Raw genomic sequence first — 24,971 nt, forward strand, 5'->3', positions numbered from 1 at the left:
AGCACAGCCCTCACACATGGAGCTGCACCCACTTCACCATAGAACTGCAGAGGTTGGATCAGGGGCAACAGGAGGATTTGGAAAATATATGGTTGGCACTTTGCCTCCTTAACTATGCAAGCATCAAGCACTGCACTGCAATTATAAACTAACAAGGCTAAAAAAGAGTTTAACTGGAGAGTCCAGTATCTTCAAAACATATAGCAGTATATAGCCAAGTTAAGTCAAAACTTGGCAGAAAAGCACTACGTTTCACACTCTGTCTTATTGTATCCACTCAATTTTTACATATGATTTAAAAATAGTAATGACTTCTAAGTTTGTGCCCATTCAAAAATCTCTTTGTAAGCCTTACTCCCGAAACCACCATGCCTTTTCTCCTCATGTCACTATTTTTCAGACTCATAGTTCAGGGAAAGGCAGAAGCTCCAGTCCGAAGGCACTGCAATATGGCAGTGCTGCTGAGGATAAATGAGCCAGGGGAAGAAGTTCTCTGCAAAGCAGCACCTTCCCCTTACACAACAGTTCCTTTCCAGACATAGCACTTTATTTTCCACCCCTACATACAGCAAATGAGAGGCCAGTTAAAAGATTCTGGATGCAATGCCAACCGAGCTGGAGGTTCAGTCCTTTCTTTGGCTGAACCAAGTTATTTTCACCTAGCCATGCCCCAAGAGGAGGCACAAGCAGTGTTGCTGCTCTCAGGTTCCTGACAGATCAGAAAGCCTCTTGTTCTTTATATGCCCAAGCCATTTGTGGGACGGCATCTACACTCCACAGCCTTCTCACAAGAAGGGTCAGTGTTGAAGGAGCTGTTCAGTGCACTGGTTTTACTCAGTATGCCTTTCAGTACCAGAGATCATCTGTACTGTTCTGCTTTTGGCATGGGGGACATCAAGAGCTCACAGGCTCCAGCATCTACTGATGCAGTGTTGGACAGAGAAGCATCAGTGGATGGGGTGGTCTCTCCAGCAGGAGGTGTTGCTCCTTTTCACTAAATGCAGCTCAAGACATCATGTGTCAAAAACAATTCTTCTAAGGCAGGTGTTGGTAGAGGCAGCCTCTTGGATGAGTAAAGCACAACAGCGTGTTCTCTAGATAGTGGAAATATTTGCACCATTCAGACACCTTCACCAGATACATTTCCCTGAAATAGGTGTCCTGTCACATACATGCACTCACACCATTCCTCTCCAGTCTAACTGGCACGCACAAGGAGTAAGTCAAAGAGTACAAGTTTATTTTATATTATTTACTCTGCCCCTGAAATGTGAACATTATACATAACAGAACTGCACAGCTTTCTAATATGTACAATTTTTATCACATCTTACAGATGTAACTGCACCTGCTGAGAGACTACATCATGACCAGCTCCTCAGCAACCCTCTTGACAACACATCACCCTTCCCAGACAGGCTGGCTGTGCAGTTAGTCTGTGCATTCTCCGCCCTTTCATCAAAAAGACCCAGGGTGCTAGTTAACTAATATTTGACAACACGATTAACTGTGGCTGAAGTAAGCTGGGGTGTGCTCAGGGAAACAGTTTGGCTTGCTTCTGTAGCAGGGGCAATAATCTCTGGGAGAGAGTAAGCAAGCAAGTGTGCATGAAGCCTCCTCCTTTAATCAGCACAGCTGCTGAGAAAGGAGGCTGTATCTCTTGCCTTCTCTGAAGTTAATCCTAGCAGTTTAAAGCAGACTTGTGAAAAAACATGAATCTGAAGCTACTCTAAAATGCTACTCCAAGGACACATTAGTTCCACTAGAGTCAAAGTATAAGCCAGATGCAATAGGTCAAGTTCTAGTCAAAGAGATTGCACAGAAAGTAAGAGCTAATAATTCTTAATTTGGCATAACATGACATTCCCAACAGCTTCTGTCTCTCCTTCCAGTAACTGTGTCTTGGCAGTCTACATATTAAAAAAAATCATTGCACAAAAGACATTTTCTGTTGGGAAAAAGAAATAAAAGAAAAGAAAGCAAAGCACCTTTCTTTGTAATACTGTCATTCTGAAAACTGAAGATGCTTTCACTGAAAGGAAAAATATGCCGATCAAAACACGAAGGGGACAAAACCTCATTCATTCCTTATTTGTATAAGAATTACTATAAAGAAACATTTTGCAGGAGGCTAAGGCAACAGTAATTTAGACAATAATAAATTGAACATTGTAAGAATAACTATTCCATTGAATAAAAGAACTCTGGCAAGAAACTTTTCACATGGCATTCAACAGACATTCAAATAAATGAATGAAGTATGCAAGTTAAATCACTTCAAAAATAAAGACTTTCCAGCGGTTTACCATAATGACAACATTGTATAGAAAGACACAATAGCTCTTTGTAGCCCCAAAATTGTCAGTTTTATTTTACACAGATGACTTCCAAAAGCATTTTGTCATGACAATCAAGTTTTGAGGAAAAAAGACAACCTGTCATTTGATAAATAGATGAAATTAACTGTCATTAAAACCACTTAAGCATTCCTCCTTCCTGTTATCCTTCTCATCTAGGCAGTAACTGATAAGAAGATTTCAGGGAGGCTCAGCCATTGATGGCAGGATCTAGAAAAGAAACAATTTTGCATAGTTATCATTCACATTCACAGATTCTAGTTACTGTATTTCACTAACCTGCACTTAATTGGCTTCCTTCTGCCACTGGCATGAGCCCAATGGACCATGTACTTCATACAAATCACCACTCACTGCTGCAATTACACCTAATACCATAAAAATATTGTAGTGGTTGCACCCTATCATGTTAACAGTGCATACAAAGGTAACTATAACGAGGTCCTGTTATCCACCAACTAGAACTGCAAATACCAGCCAGTGCATTAGCCAGAAGGAATGAGACATCATGCAGTTCATTACTTATGGAACATGGTTGAACTTGAAATGGGTGGATTTCTCTGTAACTTCTGGAAAATACATCACTGGTTCACAGAAACATGTCACCAAATTAAGTGAAGGACCAGATGCAACAGTTAAACAGAATTAGCAAAGAGGAAAACTACAACTATGTATTTTCCCAAAAAATATTATCCAAGATTTTGTTGGGATAAGCAAGCAGCTTCTTTAAGATGAAAGGAGGGCATGGATTAGTGAAAGAAAAAGATCTGAGCAGACTAACTGAGATTTGAGCAGACACAACCAGACTAACTCCTGTGCATCCCTGGAAGGCTGTGTGCATGGCAACCCCACTTCCAACATACTAAGTAATTAATTGTATTCCCACATTAAAGATACTATGGCACACCTCCACCTTGGCAGATTTCTAGCTGGCGCTAATCTTCTCCGTCTTCCACATGCCAGGTTCCTCGCACCAACTGGCCTCAGTGACAGCTGAGCTTTCAATGCCAACCACCACCTTGATGCAAAGGGGGTTTGCCCTTTCCTCCACTTTTCACTAGACTACACTGCCATTTAGTCACGGCCCTGACTTAACAACTGCATTGCAGCTGCACATCTACTGACATGACAACGGGAAGTGAGGGTCTTCATCCCTACAGGAATGTAGCTGCCTTTTTGGTTAGCAACTTGCATCCTTTTTCATGCCGAGGACAGAGCATATGGTCCTTTGAAAGGACATCAAAATAAATATGACAGGTCAGTGCAATCATCATACTGAATGAATTCAGATGATGCCATATCTAAAATGAAATGTGTGCATATAATAAAGATTCAAATGACCAAAAAAAAAAAAAAAAAAATCCCCTACCCTTTATCCCTCCTCTGAATTATTTATGAATTCTGCAACTCCAGCTGTTGCCACCAGTCCAAGGACATTACTTCATTTTGGGAATGACACTTCATAGTAAAAGATAAGTTAATAAAACAAATACACTGTGGACCTTCCTTACAGGCAACAGCAAAACACAACACAACTTCTCTCTGCATTTACAAACGAAAATAATCAACAATCAATTCAGTTGATGTTTCTCAACTTGTTTCCATAATTCCAGACATGGATTTCAACACTGTTGCATTAAGCCAGCCATGTCTTTTTAACCACTGCAGTTAGGTAAGACTCTCAAAGCATCCTGGGTACTCCACATACTTTTTTAGGGTTACCTCCCTCTGACAGTTCACCATTAACCACCATATGGAAGACTCTACAATACTATCTCAAGTTAGTGAGAGCTTTTAGTACATAATGCGGTTATTCCAAGAAAATGTGAATGTTCTGCATATATGGAATGGCTTTTGATAAAAGCAATTATTTGTTCATAAATTAAACAAAAAGAAACAACTTCAACATGTGTACTTTAGAGCACGGAGTTTCAACTAACCATGACATTTACATTAGTGAACTCTACATTCTCCTGTCTGCCCACTTATCAAATTCTCTGATTCAAGTTCCATCACATACTAGTTCTTAGATTTCAAACAAACAAATTGAGAGGGACAAGGCTTAGCCACTAAGCACGATTTCCATACCTACATTTACATGCCCTTCTCCATCCAATACTCCTTCAATGAACTACAACAAGTTTACAGTTTATCTGTAGAGCAGAGAATACTGAGGCAGAATAAATATTAAAAAAAAAAAAGCAAAATCAACCATCAGTTTTGGTTGCCACCTTATTCATAGTGGAATCTGACAATTAAATAGGTATAGAGATCTGAACTGCTACTCAAAAACACCCACACCATTAACACTGCACCACCTTCCTACTACAACATACCAATACTTTCTAGTGGTGCTAAAGGAATGATATTTGGAAAAATCACCATGAAGACATGACTGTCTTCATGTCAGACTTGAAATGAACTGAAGTGGGTCAAAACCTGCAAGTCCCCAAGTGTCAAGAGACCTCTAAACATTAGCCCATCATGATTTACCCACAGCCTCTTCTCTGCCACAGAGGAGATTACTCTGTTCTTACCTGTAACCTTTATTTCAGTGTTTTCTGCTTTTACTTTTACCTAACTCAGCAGCTATTGGGTTTATGTTCTGCTCCCAGGAGATCCCAAATGCCAAAAGAACTTTTAACTGGTTTATTATGTGGGATTGTTGTTTGTTTTGATGGGGTTTTTTCTTCTCCATAGTCACCTGAAAGTGAACTAGATATTGTAGCAGTTCTAACACTAAAACAGAGATGTGTGAATAAACTTAAGTGCTTTCAAGGTACCATCACCAGCAATCTCCAGTATCACCCACAGAGCTTGCAAGCCATTTGTCAGCTTCCTGCAGCCAAGAACGCACCATTTGCTGTGAGTGCCAAGCACACAGTTCAGTTGAGGCCTGAACCAGAATGCCAGGCAGGCAGGTATTTAATAAGCAAACTTGTTTTGGGGAAAAACAGCAATGCAGAAGATATTACATGTCTTGCTACTGAAAGAAGCCAATGGCTTGCAAGCAGAGCCCACTTTGGGTTAGCTGTCAGCTGTATCTTCAGCAATATCTGCTTTTGTTCAGTTTGGTACCATGCAGTGTTACTCAGGAAAAGGAGACGTAGTCAAAACAAACATTTATTTGCCCTTCAGTCCGCATCAGAACTGGCACCCAGCCCTGAACAGTCTCCCTCTTCCTCGCTACTGTGGAAACCTACCGAAAGTGACCTTCCCTTCCCATCTCCTGCTGTGGCCAAAGAAACAAAAGATACAGAAACAAAGAGAACAGGCATAGAACTTCGGATGCGTAAAATACCACTAAGCAGGAAATTAAGGTTCAATGGGTAACATTTAACAAGAGCCTCAAATTGACCTGTTGTCACTGGGGTATATTTGAGGTTATTACTCCCTCACTGTTAACAATTCTCCAGTATTTTGTGAATCCCAGGTGTTCTGCACAAAAAACCCTCTCAAACCTACAATTATTTACAGTTGCAACCCGCTCGAATGTACATCACATTTTTCTGAAAATTAACAAATTAAAACCAGGAACATATCTCACATTCCAGGGTTGCCATTTAACACGCAGTGCACAGGTTCTCTAGTGCCTCCTGAAATACTTTCTAGCAGTGCTAAAGGCATGACATTTGGAAAAATCACCTGTGTGCTGATAGGAAAACATCCTTCTGAAGATTTTCACAAGCTAGCTGGATGCAACTGAAGTCAGCCCTCAGAAAATACGGAAAGTCGTCTTCGTGACCAAACATGCTCACTAAATGCTTCTGGCTATGACATTATTTCATAATTGACACATTATACACAAACACCTCAAGAAAATATCTTTTTGTGTATGTCTAGATTACACAGCTATTTATACCCAGTGCTTTTGCAGAGCCTTCCCAGTGCTGCACAATGCTTTTGAATACAAATGGCAAACTGATCATTTCAGATGATAGGGGTTTTTTATTCGTGTTCAATATTTTTAGTGTTAAAAAAATTGTACCTCAACATGGTCTTTAATCTAATCCTTACCCTGAATAATTGAAGCACATCCGTATTAATCCATTGGATGCTTTTCCACACCACACCTATGGCACTGCATAAATTACTGTAATTTAAATGAATTACTACTTGAAAATTCTCATTTGGTAAGAAACATGCAGTGTTACAAGGCACTGTAAAGAAAAATGTGCACTGCGGTAACTAGATTTTATAACATTGTATATCTAGGTTCTCACAAGCCAGCTATTCTAAATTGTTAGACAAGAATATTGGACCGATCACATAGAACACGCATCAGTATGTCCAAGAAATCAATAGTATGAAATTAAATCTACAGTTTATTTAGATACATTTCCATGCCCATGTATGCAGAATACACTTTAATAATGCCATTAGCCTGGCTGAAAAATACTACTGCAAAAGACATTAAGCCCAATAGTAATTCTATCTCTGCTCTGGATAACTTGTATTTTTCTCTTTAAATGTCTGATCTGCTGAAACACATTGAAGAAAAGAACTTGGGGTGGAGGGGAAAGAAAGAAAAAAGAAAACAAAACCCCCCAAGTTCTATTGTTACATTATCCTGCATATTACTACTGCTTAACGATGACTTGTTTAAGACTGCACATTTCAACTACCTAACAGTAAAGAATGAAAAGCTTCTTGCTACAAGCTAAAAAGAAAGTCTTTACCAGGCTCCTTGAAGAGCTCATTTTCACATTACTCAGGCTTCATTATGCTGAATCAATATTCGTTTAGTCACTGGGGTTATTGACATATTTTAAAATAAAAGTATACCCTTCAGCTACTGCACTCATTACGGGTAATTTGTCTTGTCAGGGAGCAGGGAATATTATCCCAGTCTTTCAGGGGCCGACAGCCCATGAAAATACCTCCCCTTGGTTACAACTGTAAATAATTTTAAGGTAAAATATTGAAAAATCAATGACTGTTTCCTGCAATCTGTCACAAACAAATCAATCATAATCTGCACAGCCAGAGAGTATGATTTGAAGGAGATGAGAGCAGATGTAATTCTTGGCTGGAATCTCTCATTTCAAAATCACTTCACATAATGGTGTCATCATTTAAACACTTAGCAGTCACTGCAACTGCCACTCATAACATCTAGTTGGACAAAACCACAACGAAGAGGAAGAGAAATGCCACTGCTATTATGTAAACAAGCATTTGATTTAAATGGTTGCAACATTAGCAAATTTCACAGATCTAACAGCTAGGCTTGTCTCTCCAACAAAGTCCAAGATGTTTTTCTTGTTCAATGGAAGACTGTGTACAAATTAGCTTCTTAAAATGAAAAGCATTTTAGAACAAAAGTAGGCTTCACAAAAAGTGAGCAGTAATATCTGGTACTAACACTGCTTCTAAAATACATCCAGTTTGTCCATTCCAAGTTGCTCATAACAGAACCACGCATCAAATTCTCAAGAGATTAAGAAAGGAGAATTATCTGAGGTACCTTTGTCTTTTTAAGAGCAATAAGGATTTCAATGCTTCTTTGTCCCCTACATATTACATTTCACATCTAATTTTCATTAAGCACACACAGACTCAACTTTAGCGTAGGTAACCACCTTGAAGTACTGCAGAAAGAAAGTCCTAACCTACCTAAATTAATTGATAATACATTTTCAACTTGTACTCAAAGAGATTAACTGTTGTATATAGAATTACATTTGTATAAAGGATCAATTTATACATAAAGAATTAACTACTGTGCAGTCAAAATGCTATAAACTGATTTTGTAAATGTGAATCATTTGTGTAAAACTAATCTATATTTATAGAGTAACACTAATTCTTCATCTGAAATTTCCCCATTTGTCCCCCCACCTCACCCCACATTACATTTTTACCCTGGCACTACGGTGTTTGAGAGACTTCTGTGCAGATCAGTCAAGACAAAAAAGCAGCAAATGGGATGAAAGTGTTCAACTGCAACCGTGGGCCTATGCCTGCACTCCTTGCACAAACAAAACTCCCAAATGCTCATGGAGTGTTTCACTCCAGAGTCTATAATTTGAGCTCTTAATCTTTAACATGCAGAGCCTGTTATCACATATTCATTTTAATCACATTAAACTTACTAACTCGTATTTCTGAACATTTATCTCACAACTGTGAGACTAAGGAAAAAATGCAATCAAAAAGATGAAATTATTTTCTCTTTTTGGGGGGAAAAAAAATAAAATCCCTTAATACTATTTTTAAAAATGAAAGAATAGGGGATACTGTACACCTAAGTAAACCTCTCCAAGGTTTACCTTCCTTTAAAGCAGGCTTTAGGTCTCTTTGTCTTCTGCATGGAAAACACACATCTCTAATTCTTTATTGATGCACATCAAAACCACTATTGTTTGTAACAGCTGGACAGATTCTCATTCTTAGAAAAATAAACTATTAAAAAAAAAAAAGAGAAACTAAATTCCTAGCCCAGAAGAAACCGTTACTGCCTTAAAAGCTAACTAAGTGCAGGAAAACTGCAAATGCTAGCTGTGAAGTGAATCAGCTTATCCTGGGGAAAGGCCACTCTATTGTGAAAGAAAGCAGGAGGAGGCAGACGGTGAGTAATCGCTAAAAACAAGAGTAGCTCCTAGAAATGAGTTGCAGTACCTCACTTCTTTCCTGGATGAGATCTATAATGAAGCTATCTGATGGAGAGACAGCCTTAGGCTCATCAGCCCTTTTAAATCTTCTCACTGGCCAACCGACACTCACAGAGGGAAGACCCTGCTTACTGCATTAAGCCTTTCTGGAGGGAGAAGCAGTGTGCCATACTGAACACGTCGGCATCCTTCCCCAGTGCCATTCCCCTGAGCCAGGTTGTTATTTCTCATGACAATCACCTAATTAGTTGGGTCAAGAATCACGGAAGATAGAAGAGATCCATTCTTCCTACATGCCAGTTCTCTTATTTGTAAAAATGAAGGCAATGACTCTTCCCCTCCGTTGTAAGGCACTTAATAAATGTTAATAATAATTAAGCCAGTCACATCTCCCAGACAACACTGTCAGATCCTTTCTTGCAATATTTGAGAACTATTGGGCTCAGGAGGGAGCTCTCACAATTTCTAGACAGCAAGAGACTCGCAAATTCCATCCTTAGATGCAAGAGGTCACAGAGGGCTGTGCCACAGCAGACGTTTCACAACCGTTCCCGACAAGGGAAGCCCTAAGAAGAAAAAGCAGCACATGCTGTGGCACTACAGATGCTTATGTTCATGGGTCAGCACTACAAGTGCTATTTTCTGCTGGACAAAGCACTAAGATGCTGCAGCAACTAAGAGGACTGTGAAGTCTTTCTGGTTAAGAAGTTGAACAAGCTTCAATTTCTTGAATGAAAAGGTATTTTTCTTCATTTCATCTTTCTCAAGAAAAAAAGAACTAAAGGTTATGGAAATTGCTGAAAAACACCACTGGCTTAAAAAAACCTAGTAGCATTTCCTCTAGTACCCACCTTTCTGATTTAGTGCTCTCACTCATAATTTTCATTTAAGCCACTAGTATATGCACATTTATTAAATGCAGCTGCACATGATCACTGAACAATAAAGCAGTGCAATACTACATCATGCAATATTACTGATATTACACTATTATCAATACTCTACCTAATGAAATTTGTAAAGTCTTCATGTTTAGGTGTTACAGAAAGAAGAATCCTGCTTTGAAATAGCTCCTGCCTTCCAACTCTGTTCTTCTCTTCTTCAGCAATGCTTAGACCAGTCTCATCTAGAGCTCATCTAGAGAGGATGAAAAAGAAAGAAAAAAACAATTGTTACAATGCTTGTCATCTGCACCACGATTTTCTTAACAGAAACACGACTAAAGCTAATGTATCTGGAAACATTAATTCTGCATTCTGTTAAGACAGGACCCAATACCACAAAGGAAACTGCCACTACTGTAATGCCTTACTTAAGGAATCACAGCATACACAAAACAAATTACTTACCATTAACTCTGAATTGGATTTAATATGGTTAAAAAGAGCCGCAAGCCCAGATGCATTCTTGCTTTGTATGAGGTCTTTTCCTGCACTTAGGTGGGTACAAGATAGGAGGGACTGCTGGATTCATTTTTCCCATCGTGGACCTCGCTGCTTCTGCTCTTGGGTGCAACCTATGAAGGCAAAAAATGGACATATAGAGAACAAGGAAATAGAACAAAAAGACAGTATTTGTCACTAATTTAGATAGCAGGTTTCTCACAAATGAGGATTACAGACTGAACAATGCAAGGGTTGATTCACCCATTGATCTACCATATTTGTTAAATCCCACAGACACCATATTAGTACCACATCCCACAGGATGGAGTTCAATTCTTCATTTTCAGAGAGATGCACCACAAACAGGTGCCTATACACATCAAAGATCTGCAGAATATGGGAATTTAATGGCATTTAGCTAACAAACTAGTAATAGCATTAATAACTTGGTTTTGCTTAAAAACACAACAATCTAACAAATTATGTATGGACACCAATTTAAATCTGAACATTTCCAAGGAAAGCAGAGTGTTGCAGTTAGGTAAACAGAGACACAGAGGTTACAGGAACAGATTTGGGCCACAGAGTGCCAGAAACTGAACAAGAAAACAAGCCCAGGATTCAAGAGTCCTAGACCCTTCCCTACTACCAAGCCTTCTCATCATCTTCTTAACCAGCATATAAGTCTCTTGGCCCTTCTGTAGCCTCCTCTCAGACAGCTATCTGGGTGGCGTAGGGTTAAGTTTTACTTAGGGACACAGTAGCACAGTTTATACCACAGAGAACATCAGCTGAATTTTAACTGAAGCAAGAAATTAAATACTGAAATAAACTTCAGAAAGAGCAAAGAGAAAAAAAAAAACCTTTAGAATATCTTTTGAAACCTAGGCTGTACGGAGCAGTTCTCTTCCCAGGAGACATTTATGGATCCTAATGCCTACAGAAGGTGGGAAAGGGTAAGGCCCTCTCCAGACAACAGGCAGGAAGTCAGCACAAAGTAATTCCTGCACCGTCAATATCATAAAGAAGTTGTAGGCACCTTTTTATAATGACAGAGTAGTCTTAATAAAAGCTTCAAGCAGGTTTTATAGCAGCATATTATCCAATGAAACCAGTAATAAACAGCACTGTAGCATTATTTAGTGCAACTCCAATACACCAAGAGTCGCAACCTCAGTTTTATTTATCACACAGGCTAAAATGCTGGTTCTTGGCTTTACAGTAGCAGTTAAGCCTGTAGCTATTTTATCCCAGCACACAGCCATCTGGATATTGATACTTTGCTACGGGATATGAAAGAAGAGCATAGTTACCTAACACAGCTTAATTGAAAACAGAGGACCTACATATTATTCCACGCATTATTCTATACGAAATTAAATCTGAAGGGCATGTAAAGTTCTGTGGATGTCAGCAGAGAATACTTCAGAAGTAAATGCTGGGTTCTTGATCTGCGATAGAAATGATGAGAAATACTGTGAAAAAGATGTGCTTATGGAAAGAAAAAGCTAGGTTTTGCTCTGTTGGGAAAAAAAAATAGCTCAGATAGAAGCATCTCCTTAGGGAGGAGTAGGAGAATGATCAGTCACAAGTTCATTAGTATAGTAAGCCCTGTTATGATGACCTGCATTGACCTTGAAAGGTCTGACTGGTTTGCTTTTTCCTCAATGATATATACTTTAAAAAAATATTAAAATATTATGCTGGCTCTACAAATACATTTACCTCAACCTGCAGAAAACAGCTTCAAGAATCACTCACGTCTGCATTATCCATATTAAAAGACAGAAATGAAGAAACTCTAGTAAAAATCAGAAATTATGAACTGTTAAAACAAGAATTGTTTGGGTGTAAGGCTGCGAAGGCTACCCAGCTTTACATTTCTCCTCAGAGAGGTGATGCTGAGCTCTCGCAAATACCGGTCATAAGGACTGGAAATACATGTAACTAAAGTAGATAAAACATAAACCCTTTTGAACACAACACTGCTATTTAAAGTCATCTATCTCTAACACCCACACTGGAGGCCACATTCTGGGTATGGGAGCTCCCATCACGCCGCAGCACCTGAGGTTGAAAGGGAGTTTGCCACTGTATGGAAAGCTATGGGCACATGCATGTTGCACGGAACGGCATGGGGAGCCACAGCCATCCTGCCTGCTGAGGTGCTCCTCTTTCACAATAAGGAGCCAGCTAACAGTAGATGTGGCTTGCTTTAAGTGAAAAACTTGTTTAGACATGAAAGAATGCAGTTTTTCATTTTTTCCACTAAAGTCAATCATTAGGAGAGTCTATTTTCTACGTATGCCTATGGAACTCTAAGCAAAAGAAACCCTAAAGACATTCTTAACTTAGTCCATATTATGCCAACAAATTCAAGCAAATCATGCCATTTAAGTTAATTACAGGAAACTATAAGAAAACTAAAATATAGTTTCAGGTTCTCCCATGATATTGTCAAGGTCTTTGTAGTTACATGTTCAATACCATAACTAGGTGCTTAAAAGGTCTGCCAGCTGCACTTCTCTGTATGGTTTTATCCCACATACTAAACAGGTTTGCTGACGCAGTTTAAAAAAGGACTTGGACTAATAATCAGGGTTTTTTTAGCGGGGGGTGGGGGGGAAAGGTGATTTTTGCATGGAAAGGTTTGCTGAAAAAAAAACCCCCAACAATCAAAAGGGTCTCTCTAGGCTTCCGAATACCCAATTGCTAAACACAGAAGAATTAGTCTAGGTGTTTGCGAGCTTATATCTTGGTCTCAGATGGAACAGAGAGTGCTAACAAATAGTAAGTGTGGGCAGAAGAAAGAACAAAGAAGCTGAGGGTGTCTTGCAGAGCTCTCCCAGAGATCATTCAGTTCGGCTAAGAGCCACCAGCACTTCCACTGCACATACTGGCCCCGTAATTCCCAGCACTTCATCCTGGGAAGCCAGCAGCAACGCGCAGATGAGGAAGTACCTGCAGGAGAATGGCCTTAAGTTTTACTGCCAGTGCTTCAGCCAGTATTTTAGATGCACTGTTTTAATTCTTGCTCAGCTAATAATATATTCATTTAACACAGAAAAACACAAGCCCCTTCCTCCTCTTTGCATGTAATTAATTTTACTTCCATTGTAGTGCAAAGGTTTGAAAAGGAAATCTTTTTCTCTTCATGCTTAATTAAAAAGATGAATAGTCAGCCACATGTATTTATTTTGTTCTGTTATGAGTTGTTAATACTTTTAAATATCCCGTATAAAACATCTCTTAGCAGGTGTTTTCAGCAGCAATTTCCACTACCATCTGAGTCTTAGCATTTCGTTTACAGGGACATCTTTAAACACAACAGAGCAAGGGGGATTATGTTGTAGGTTGTTTTTTTTTTAAAGAGGATTCCCTTTAACATCATATACGTGACATCTAGGTAATATATTCACAAATCGAGGCGGAGAAACAAATTGCTCAGTAAGCATCTAAGGTCAGGTATTCTGATAAAGAAATATCAAACAGGTTTTGAGAAAACAGCCTCCTTCTCATCTACTCCTATAAAAAGAAAAAAAGAGTTGAAATGATCTCCTAATGCATCTCCCTTCATAATTCATGCCGAAAGATGACATTTTCTCAGGATCTTAATTAAGATAATGATGAACACCTGTGTCGGCATTCTTTGGCAAGACAGCATTATCCATCATAATCTTTTAAGTACTCTCAAAAAACCCCAACAAAATCGTATGATGGAACCAATCTGTTGCCTCTCTTTGCACTAAGTTTTACATCTCAGACGCACACCAGAATGATTACATCTTTAAAGACCGCAATAAAAGCAGGATTGTTAGATTTTAAAGTTTCATCAGAAAGTAGTTATTAAAGTAATTAAGGTGTATCATATCTAAGATACCCAAGTTTAACTCCATCCCCGACAAGCCACTTGCAAACAAAACACAGTTAGAGCCCACCAATGGCTGTACTTTTCAAATACAACTTACTGTTATGTTCCAGATCACCCTGCCTCTTTTTTCCCTCCCATAAAGAAAATATTCACAGCTGATCCCTATTCTATGTTCATGCGCTAATTTATTAAGCTATTTTATGCTGTACCACATATGTTTGCATACCCTAAATGAAATTATGTAAATGAAACCAGTGTAGAGAAACTAATACACAAGTTCAAATACTGCTACACTTTGGGTCACCACGTTTTGTGCAGTCATCTCAAATGCAGGTTCTCCTTGTGTCAAAAACCCTACTGGAATTCTACTACTACAGTAAGCAAAGACCATTTTAAACAGCTTTGCAGGACCAGCCCAGCAGACTGAAGGCTATAAAAATAATGACTTTAATTATGTATTTATACAAGCTGAACTTAAAGTCACAAGCCTTTAATTTAAATAAACCAAAGAGTGCACAACCAGCCTGTAAATCCTACCCATCATTAGGTAAGAACTTTATGCTAAATGTTTCTTCTATTACATTAATGGTTTAGCTTCCAATGGATTATGATAAAAATATATCAATTACAGAATTTTAATATTAACTTGCACTTACATCATTTCATTGGCAGCTGCAAAACAAACATCTGATACCAAGAACTTATCCATACCTTCCAATGCACACACCGTCAGTAAAAATGAAAAGCAGCAAACGAATCCTGAAGCCTCACACATTTGTAATAAAAATTGACAGAACTACATAAACAAGCGCCTTGAAACAAACTTCTTATTTCCCTTCAATCAAAGCGCTGAAAAGTCCTGCAAAGCAGATTAGTCTTAGGCTTTCACATTTTAATATGCTTCTATGGGAGTTAAAAGTTGCTGTGACTAGTCATGCAGTCGAGCTATCAATGTGCAAATAAAGCAGAAAATAGAGACATCCTTAAGAAATGAGCCTCAAAGTTGATATAAAGTGAAGGTGACAACCACAGCAATAGAACTATAAACTAAATGTTTCAATATCTTGAATAATTATCTACAGTTCCTTTAAAACTGCAAAGAATATAATAGTGGCATAACGTGGTGATAATGTTGGTTTGATAGACACTGATGGCACAAGAGTCCTATGGCTCCCGTTTATTAATCGGCTCTGGTATTCTGCTGCAATGCATGAAAGTATGCCTGAACTCACCACAGTTCCCGAAACGAAGTGAGATTAGTAGAACATCAGAAATAAAGAGGGTAATTTTATATGACGTTAACCTTACCTCCTCTTCAGGAAAAAAAAAAAAAAAAAAGCCAGATGCCACGGGAAGATGGTTAAAACTTCTGCTTCTCCCTACAAAGAAACAGACAAGGAAAAGCAGTTAGTTATTCTGCTCTCACACCAAATGAATGCTAAATGTATAAAACTTTAGCAGATGATACCTCCCTCCCGGAACAAGGGCTATTGTCAGAGGATTATGACAGAAGTGCTTTTCCTTGAAAAAAGAAACACGGTGCGTTAGAGCGGTAGCTGAAATGAGCCGAGGTACAAACACCGGTGACACCGTGCGCTGAAAACTGGTGGAAGTGCACACCTGTGTGGAGTGAGCGTGTAAGGGAGCGTGGAACTGCCGACAGAGCCTGCCCGGGCACCGGGGGCACGGGGACTGCAAAAACGGCACAACGACGCTTCCACGTTAGGAAAAATAAATAAAGATGAATCAAAACACGGGAAAATTAGAGAAACTATGGAAATACCAGGCAAAGCGCTGCTCGACAATCACACCGAGTAGGGTGCCGAGACCCACCTCGCCTCGCCGTACGCCGCTCCCACGATCGCCGCCTTACTGCGGGGCCCGACGCGGCAGCGTCTTCCTGCTCAGCTGGACACCGGCCCGGGGCCGGGGCCGGGGCCGAGAGCGGCTCCGCGCCGCCACCTCCCCGTGAGAGCCCGCCCGTTGAGGCCGCAGCAGCGGCGGGGCCCGCCCGGCAGGGGGCGCCTCAGCGCAGCGGGGTAGCGCCGCCACCAGGGCCAGCGGCTCCGCCGGGCGCCGCCGTCCCGCTGCGTCGCTTTCCCACCTCGCCGGCGGGCCCGGCCCCGCGCGACCCGCAGCCGCCCCGGGTTGAGCGGAGCGGAGCTGATCCCGGCCGGGCTGGGCCTCGGCCCGCAGCGCCTCCGCTCGCCGTCCTGCCAGCGCCGCCTCCGGACTCCCCAGCAACCACGCCGGGTACCGCCACCGCCCCTGGACACCCCGTCCCGCCCCGCGCTGACTGACAGCTGCCCGGGCCAATGGAAGCAGGGGAGGACCCACGGCCGGCGGCGGCACAGCCAGTCACGCACCGGGACGGGCGGGAGCAGGACCACGGGCTGCTGGGGAGTGTAGTGCGGGCCGCGCCCGGCCCCGGCCCCGCCGCTGCCGGGATCCTCCGCGGAGACACCGGGGAGATCGGCCTCTGCCCGCCCCGTCCCGTCCAGCACCCTCCCGCCGCCGCCCCCGTCCTGCACCGGGGCTGCTCGGGAAGGCTCAGCTTGTGTCGCCCCGTTTGGCAGCGGGGCTGTGGCCGCTGCCGCCGGGATGGAGCCTCGGAGAAGGGAGGGAAAATGGGAGGGAACGAGGCGGGGCGGCGTCGGTGTCATCTCCTCGGCCACCTGGGGAGCTCCTGCCCCGGTCTACCAGTTTAAAACAGCCCCGGCTCCTCGCGTCTCCGCGTCCGTCCCTCTGGGGCCAGCGGCGAGAGGACTGAGGGCCGGGAGATGCAAAAGTTACAAGATTAAGAAAAATACGAAGATAAATGTAATTAAATTGCATCCGTCCCCCGGGAAAGGCGCGGACGGGGAAAGGGGGTCCGGCACCGCGGGTGCCGGGTGGTCGGGACGCGGAACCCCGCCGAGGGCACGGTCCGCGGCCGCGGGAGCAGCGCCCTGCCTCAGCCGCGAGGGGAAACAAGAGAGAAGGGAATAACCCGGGATATGTTCCTGTAGGGAAATGTATCTAGTGGAATCAAAGGAGATTACATCTCCTGATCGGCGGGGATTTATGCCGGTTCATATGGTTTTAATCTGCTTTCGCCACGACCCTTCACGGGCCGGGAAGGGGGGGTACCTGGTGTATCTTTGAATCCGCGGGCAACCCCCACCTCCCTGCCAAACGACTACTGCAGACCCGTCCCGCCCCGCCGCTCCCCGTCCGGGTTGCCCAGCTCCGGCACTGGCTCTGGGAACCACTACGTCCCTGCGGCCCCCCGAGCCCTTCGCGAAGCTAACCACCGCTCTTCGCCGGGCCTGGCGCCGCTCGCACAGCCGCCGCAACAGGTCCGGTAGCCCGGGGCGGCCGCCGCCCGCCCAGCAGCGCATCCCCGCACCGCCGGACCGGAACGGCTGCGGCGCGGCGCTTACCCGCCGAAAACCGCCTTTTTTGTTTAGAAAAAGTAACACCACCATTCACACACACACCCCGGTCTATTACACCTCCAGTGATTTAGGGGAGGGAGAGGCAGGGGGCAGAGAGCAAGAGGAGGGTGGCTACGCAGAGGGGGAGCCGGGCGGCTAATAAATCTTATCAAATATCTATTTTTTTTTCATATACTGATTGGCTTGCATTCCGGCGCAGCGCGGCTCCGCACGGTATTTAGCACATGCAGAAAGTTGGGACCGATCTCAAACAGCTCGGCGGTGTCTGCAATCCAGGAGCCGGCGCACTTGAGCCTCCAAGCGCGGGGAGGGCCGAGGGAAGCGCGGAGCCCTCCCGCTGGTTGGGCCCGGCCTCGCAGCCCAGCGGGGTCCTGCCAGTCCTTCTACTGACAACACCCCGCGAAGGAGGAGCCTCGCCGGGCCGCGCAGAAGGCGTCAGGAGCTGCAATTTCCAACTTAGCATCTTGGCAGGACCCTTCGGAAAGCGAGAGCGAGGAGGAAGGGGAAAAAAAAAAGCCCCCCAGTGCAACGGGGAGAGAGCGAGCGAGCGAGGGAGGGGAAAAAAAAAAAAAACAGAGAGAGGGGGAAGCGGGGGGAGGAGGGGGGGCAGAAAAAGGAGGAAGCGGTGCTGGGCTGCAGGCGAGCGCGGAGCGGCAGCCCCGGCGCAGAGCAAGGTGCTGCCGCTGCCCAGCTGGCGAGGGCGGAGAGGCGTCCGCGAAGCCCCGGCCGCAGCGGCCTCAGCCCGGCAGCGCGGCGGCTCCCTCCCGGCGCTTGGGCTCCCGGGTGTATGTGTGCGTCTGGCCATGTCGTATCCTCAGGGTTACTTGTACCAGCCGTCAGCGTCCTTGGCTCTCTACTCCTGTCCGGCGTACAGCACCAGCGTGATCTCCGGACCCAGGACCGATGAACTTGGGAGATCTTCTTCGGGCTCCGCTTTTTCCCCTTATGCCGGATCTACCGCCTTTACCGCCCCTTCCCCGGGTTACAACTCCCACCTCCAGTACGGCACCGACCCGGCCGCCGCTGCCGCCGCCGCCTTCACTTCCTACGTGGTAAGAGCAGCCCGGGGCTGCCAGCACTGCGCCGGGTACGGCGGCATCCCGCGGGCGCCTGCATCCCCCTCCCCTGGGCCTGCTTTTTGTTGGGATTTTATTTTTGAGATACCGGGGACAAAAGAGAGCGCGGCTCCCCGCCCTGCCGCCCAACTTTCCCGCATCGCCGCCCTGTGCCGCCGCACACTGTTGCTGGCGGCAGCGGCGGGGAGAGCTGCCGGCACGGCCCGGGAGAGACGGGGCTGGGGCAGGCGGGGACCGATTTCACACATCACCTCCCCAAAAAATTAAAATTTTGAAATGTATTTTTTTTAATGAAACAGCGATCTTATTTCCGCAACAATTAGCTTGTTGCTATCGAAAGGGAATGAACGCAGCAGCGGCCGGCGACAGGAAAAATCTGGGCGATAAACCCCGGCAACTTTCTCCTGCACGGCGATAATTAGGCTGCTTAAATATTGCAGAGCTCTAATCCCACGGCCGCGAGCGGCTCCGCGGGCGCCGCGCGGGGAAGGGAAGGAGCAGGCAGGGCACTGCGCCGCTGTGCGCGCCAGCGGAGCCGGCCCGGGGCATCCCTGCCGCAGGGCTGCGGCCGCCGCCTGTGCCCCGCGGTTCCCCTAAACCCCGGGAGTTTTGCTCAGCTTCTCCCCTCGGTTTAGGGTGTAGGCAGAGTTTCACAGTGTCTTCTTTCCTTTTCCTGCTCTTCCTTCTTTTGCTCTTCTCTCCTTTCTTTTCTCCTCTTCCCTTTATTTTCTTCCTCCTCCCGCCCCTGGCCTGGCAGAGGAGCGGCCCGGCCGGGCTCGGCCGCCTGGGCCCGGCAGGTTGCCCGCCGCGATCGCAGCGCCGTGGGGAAGGAAAGGGTGTCCCCGCAGTTGTCCGCCCCACGCCGCGCTGCCTACTTGCTTTTCTGTGTCTGCATTTGGGAGAAAGGCGCTGGATTGCTGCAGGCGGCCGGTGGCCTCATGGGGCCGGAGCCTCCCGGCCCTTCCGCCTGTTCTCTCGGGAAAGAGCCGGGGGAGAAGGCGGGCAGGGCCCGGAGACGGGGAAGAGGCGCCAGGGCGCGGACGGGGGCCGCGGGCAGGCCCTAGCGCTGCCCTTGCCGTGTCATTGCTGCCCCGCGGCCGCCTGACCTCGCCCCGCCGGGCCGCTCTCCCCTCTCTCCCCAGGGCTCGCCCTACGACCACACGCCGGGCATGGCCGGCTCCCTGGGGTACCATCCGTACGCGGCGCCGCTGGGCTCCTACCCCTACGGGGATCCCGCGTACCGCAAGAACGCGACGCGGGACGCCACGGCCACCCTCAAGGCCTGGCTCAACGAGCACCGGAAAAACCCCTACCCCACCAAGGGCGAGAAGATCATGCTGGCCATCATCACCAAAATGACCCTCACCCAGGTCTCCACCTGGTTCGCCAACGCACGGCGGCGGCTCAAAAAGGAGAACAAAATGACCTGGACCCCGCGGAACCGCAGCGAGGACGAGGAGGAGGAGGAGAATATCGACCTGGAGAAGAACGACGAGGACGAGCCCCAGAAACTGGAGGACAAGGGGGACCCTGGGACGCCAGATACAGGTAGGGCAGAGGGCTTGGCCGGGCCACGGCGGCCGCGCCCTCGGGGCTGCCCCTGGCGCGGGGCAGCGGCGGGACGACTTTACCCCCCGAGCGGGCGCCCGAGGCAGGGGAGCTGGGGGCAGCGCTGCTAGACTGTCGGTGGCCGGGCCGGGGAAGAGTCGAGGGGGACAGCGCAGTGGGTGGGCGGGTTTGGGGGCACAGGGCGAGCCCGAGAGCTGCCCCCCCACCCCTCTCCTTTGCCCCCCTCAGGAGCGGCAGATTCCAAAGCAGCGCCGGGCTGCGAGCGCCTCCAGGAGTCCCCCGGTCCCCGGGAGGCCGAGGGCGGCCTCAGCGACTCGGATTGCAAAGAGCCGGCGGAGGAGCGGCTCGACGGGCCGTCCGCTCCTCAAACGGCGCCTGGCGCTTCCCCGCTGGGGCCGTGTCCGGTGGGTCGCGGGCCGCCACCGGTGGGCGGCGAGGAGCCCCCGCCGTACCGCCCGCCCTCCGCCGCTGCCGGGCCGCCGCACGCCGCTGACTTGCACCCGCTGTTGCCCGCCGCCGCCGGCGCCTCCGTCATCCACTCGCCGCAGCAAGCGGCCCTCGCCAAGCCCAAGCTCTGGTCCCTGGCCGAGATCGCCACCTCGGCGGACAAGGCGAAGGAGAACGGTGGCGAGCCGGTTCCCCCCGGCCCCGCCGTGCTGTGCGGCGGCGGCCCCTCGCGCTCTCCGCCGCGGCCGCGCTCGCCGGCGCCGCAGTGCCCGTTCCCCAACGGGGCGGTCCTGCCGCGGCCGCTCTACTACACGGCTCCCTTCTACCCCGGTTACACGAACTACGGTTCCTTCGGGGCCCTGCACGGGCACCCTGCCGGCGGCCCCGCCGCTGCTGCCCCCGGCGCCCACTTCAATGGATTAAACCAGACTGTCCTCAGCAGAGCCGAGAGCCTAGCTAAAGACACTAAAATGATCAGGAGCCAGTCCCAGGTAGACCTTTGCAAAGACTCATCTTACGAACTGAAGAAAGGTATGTCCAACATTTAATATCGGCTTCTCCTCCTTACCCCCTCCTGGGACTGCGGTTTTGTTCCTTTTTTTTTTTTTTTTCTCCTTAATTTATTGAGAGAAACAATAAACTGCTTTGGCAGTTATTTTTCCACTACCAAAAGAAAAAAAAAAGAAAACAAACAGAAAAAGACCAGCTCCCCCTTTCCCTTCCTCCCAGCACCCCTCCAAAAGTTTATAGAGTCTAATGGAAATGGCTGGGTGGAAGCTGCCCAGAAATGTCTTAACCAAGTGAAAAGCAAGTGAGTGACATGCTCTCCCTCACACACACAAAGAAGAAAGATTTGTATTAAATCTTATTCTGTATATTTAATGTAGCTTTTTTTTTTATTTAAGTTGATAATACAGTATCTTTGAAGTAAATTATGAAATCGAGACACCTGTACAGGCATTAATGTTGTTTTCGTAATATAAATATATACATTTCTGTGTCTTTTTCCAAATTGTTTCATAGTTTTAAAATATATATATGCAAGTTTAATTTAATTTTTTGTTTTTTTTTCTCCTTGTGTGTGAGCTAAACTATAATGCAAAAAGAAAAAAAAAAGGAAATAGCTTATTAGATACAAAAACTGCAGCCGCCTTTGTAAAATGCAAATATTGAAAAGAGATTTTTAACAGAATCAAACCCACTCTTTTTTTGCAGCGGGCAGATAGGTGCATGGCTGCGGCAATCCCGCACGCTGTAAAGAGTCGCGGGGCTCCGTTTAGGACCTTACAGTAGCACCTGAGCCTTTTTCAAAGGGACTGACGGTTTCTAAGAGGAACACGGGGAGCGGCGGCACCGGGACGGGAGGGACGCCGTTTCCGGAGACGAAGCTTCAATCGGGCCATGCACAAAGGCACTTGTTAGAAACACCAACCCGAAGCGCAGTCCCATCTTTTAACCTAATTACTTCCAATCAGTGTCGCGTTTTATGCAAAGCAATCAGCTGGTGAACTTTGCTAATGAGTTCGATTTTCTGCCAGATTTAGCCCGCGCCGCTGCTGCCGAGGTGCGGCGGCCGGAGACGGGGATTGCACGGCCAAAGGCCCTCGATGCGGCGGGGGACGCCCTGGTCCCGGCCCCTTCCCCCCCTCCCCGCCCCCGCCGTTTTGCACCGTTGCCCCCAGCCCACGGGACGGCGCGGTCCGGGCGGCCATCCGCGGCCGCGCAGCCCTGGCCGCGGGCGCGGTGCTTCCCGGCGCTGGCAGGTAGGTGTCACACTCGGCCCAAGTTTGGCTCCCGCCGCCCGCTCGCCGGTGCGGGAGCCCCGCGGGGCCGCCGCGCTCGCGCGGCGCAACGCCCGCGGCGGGCGGCGGACGGCGGTAGCCGCCGGGGCGGGTGACGGGCCACCGGGACGCTCCCCGCTGCCAGACGTGCCCTGTGCACGGGGACCGGCAGCGCCCGGGTCCCCTCCCCGCGTTTCCGCCGCTCCCCAGCCCGTCCGGGGCAGAGCGGGGCCCCGAGCAAGCAGCGGGCTGCCCAGCGCGAACCTCGGCCCCAGATTCGGTCCCGGTGCCGCGGAGACTGAGCAACCCGGCTTCCACCCCCCCCCCCCCCCCCCGAACAAATAACGGCGAGAAACTGGTCCAGCACCCAGCTTTGGGACGGGAGTTTCCCCGTTCAAATCGGATTTTGTGGGTGTCTGTTGTACTCGAGCGCATCGCCGCTGTGAAGGTGACGAGGACATGGCCGGGACCGCTGGAGCGGGTGCAGTCACCCCTCCTTTTTGTTTGTTTGGTTTTTTTTCTTTACGAGACAGATAATTATTTTGTAATCTCTTCAACTTTGTCAGAGCCATTTATTAGCTGTAACGGGTTTATTCATGCATAATTACATTTTAGGGGATTTTACATAGTAGTTTGTATTTTATGTTTTAAAGATGAAGTTCGTGTTCACTTGGTTATACGATCTTTGTAGGCAATATGGTTTAAAATCAAAATTGTTTCAAGCTGAATGTGTAATGAATCAAATACTCTTGGGGATAATAGTATGTTATTTTGTCACTTTATAAATTATAAATGAATTTTAAAAAAACGCTCGAATTCCTCTGTTGAATCTTTCCTTCTCAGTCGGGAAGACCTGCAGGAAGGCGCTATTCTCAGCGCAGCAGTAAGAATTGCGTATTGGAGTGCCCTGCCTTGTTTATAACGGGAGAAAGTTGGCGTGGCCGGGGCAGGAGCAGTCCACTGGCGCAGCTGCGGGTCGCCTCCAGCCGGGCCCCTCGGCCCGGCGCTCCCGGCGGGATCGCCTCAGCTTGAACTCGGCAAAGCTCCCAGCGCCCTGAGCTCCAGGGAGCCGGCCGAGCCCCTCCGGACCACACTCGGGCACAACAGGTCCCGCAGCAGAACGGCCCCTCGAAATAAATAGGGTTTAATTATTCATCTAGCTGTGGATTTTTTCTTTTTTTTTTTTTCTCTTTTTTTAATTCTCGCTCTACCTTTCCCCAGCTGATCTTCCATCTCTGAAAAAGCTACTTTGCAAAGCAGCTTAGAAGCTTCGCTCGTTCAAAAGCCCCATTCCTTATAATCGGGGTTATTTTGAATATGTCTATCAGCGATCTCACTACGGTTTTCGTTTGATGTATAAATTCCTAAGGGAATTAACCGTTTCCTTTAGGTTGCAGCCTGTCGCCTATTTTATATCGTAACTATTATTGTAGCCCCATCGATTTCATACAACAATTTTATTCTTCGCCTTTTTCCCCTGCCACGGGAGATAACGCTGTACAGCCTGTCTTCAACAGAAGCACGATTTTCCCAACTTTTTTTTTTTTTTTTATAACAGAGCGGGGGGAGGGGGCAGCGTCTTCCTTTTTTTTTTTTTTTTTTTTGCCTCTGGCATGTTAATATGTTGTTCAACAAAAAAAAAAAAAAGTTTTGAGCACATCTTAAAATAAAAATAACGTCTGCTGCCAATTAAAGCTGCCGCAGGTTACTCGGGAGCAGCCTCCGGAGAGGCAGGGACGACGCTGCACGCCAGGAGCGGACCGCCGCCGGGGCGCCGGGCCGGGGCGTGGGGCTGCCGCTTCCCCGGAGGTTTGGGGACAGGAAAGCTTCATTACCGCTGCGGAGCGGTCGGGGAGCAGGCGAGGGGGAAGAAGGGGTTGGCGGCGGGGCCCTGCGGGCTGGGGTCCCGCCAGCGCGCCCGGGAGCAGGTGCCTGTCCACGGGTGCAGATGGAAACGGCCCAGCCTCCGCGTGGCGCCGCTCCGCGCTCGTGGGAGCAGCTCGCCCCTTTCCGCCCCTCCTCTCCAACTCCCCCCCGCCGCCCGGCACGGCCCTTGATGGATCGAGGGGGCCGTGACTCCCTCTTCCGCCCGCCCCGACGGCGAGGGTTTTGCGGCGCAGGTGACAGCGGGGAGCGGCACATGGCCCGCCCCTCCCGTAGGTGACAGTCCAACGTCCCCCTCCAAAACCCCGCACTGCAGCCGTGAAGCATGTTGGCCCGGCTGCCCCGCAGGAGCTGCTCAGCCGGCCGCACATCGGGCAGCCGGACCTGGGACGGGGCATGCGGAGGCTCCTGCCGAAAGCTGCACCCCGTCGGGCGGAGAGCACAGCTCCCGCCGGGGAAACCCCGCTCCGCGCCCGGCCGAGCCAACCGCGCTCTCCTCTGTGCGGGAAGGGGCTTCCCCGGGGAAACCCACCAAGTGCCCCGTCTCGGC

The 24,971-nt window shown here is 47.4% G+C and overlaps 1 protein-coding gene and 1 long non-coding RNA gene across 3 annotated transcripts; one reads left to right on the forward strand and one right to left on the reverse strand.

Moving 5' to 3' along the window:
• Positions 1-2,199: 2,199 nt before the first annotated feature.
• Positions 2,200-10,483, reverse strand: LOC115601137. The gene is made up of 3 exons (XR_003989248.1): positions 10,321-10,483; positions 9,977-10,108; positions 2,200-2,567 (listed from the first exon to the last, which is right to left on the reverse strand). It is a non-coding gene; the product is annotated as an uncharacterized LOC115601137 (long non-coding RNA).
• A 7,793-nt stretch (positions 10,484-18,276) lies between these two features.
• Positions 18,277-23,689, forward strand: IRX5 (iroquois homeobox 5). 2 transcript variants are annotated; one of them, XM_030470714.1, is made up of 5 exons: positions 18,297-18,716; positions 19,883-20,288; positions 20,538-21,287; positions 21,972-22,519; positions 23,381-23,689. In XM_030470714.1, exons 1-4 carry the CDS (start codon positions 18,468-18,470, stop codon positions 21,980-21,982), a joined length of 1,416 nt encoding a protein of 471 aa, XP_030326574.1. In that variant the 5' UTR covers positions 18,297-18,467; the 3' UTR covers positions 21,983-22,519; positions 23,381-23,689. The 2 variants fall into 2 exon arrangements, with proteins under 2 accessions (XP_030326573.1, XP_030326574.1); XM_030470713.1 differs by lacking the exons at positions 21,972-22,519; positions 23,381-23,689 and having other exon boundaries at positions 18,277-18,716; positions 20,538-21,948.
• Positions 23,690-24,971: the final 1,282 nt, after the last annotated feature.

This window comes from Strigops habroptila, chromosome Z (genome assembly GCF_004027225.2).
Source record: "Strigops habroptila isolate Jane chromosome Z, bStrHab1.2.pri, whole genome shotgun sequence".
In the NCBI taxonomy this organism is placed as follows: Eukaryota; Metazoa; Chordata; class Aves; order Psittaciformes; family Psittacidae; genus Strigops; species Strigops habroptila.

Excerpts from the sequence above, each read along its gene's own strand:
- IRX5 (XM_030470713.1), top strand. The coding sequence starts at position 18,468 with ATGTCGTATCCTCAGGGTTACTTGTACCAGCCGTCAGCGTCCTTGGCT. Across the intron at positions 18,717-19,882 it reads CCGCCTTCACTTCCTACGTG|GGCTCGCCCTACGACCACAC; the intron begins GTAAGAGCAGCC and ends CTCTCTCCCCAG. Across the intron at positions 20,289-20,537 it reads CCCTGGGACGCCAGATACAG|GAGCGGCAGATTCCAAAGCA; the intron begins GTAGGGCAGAGG and ends TGCCCCCCTCAG.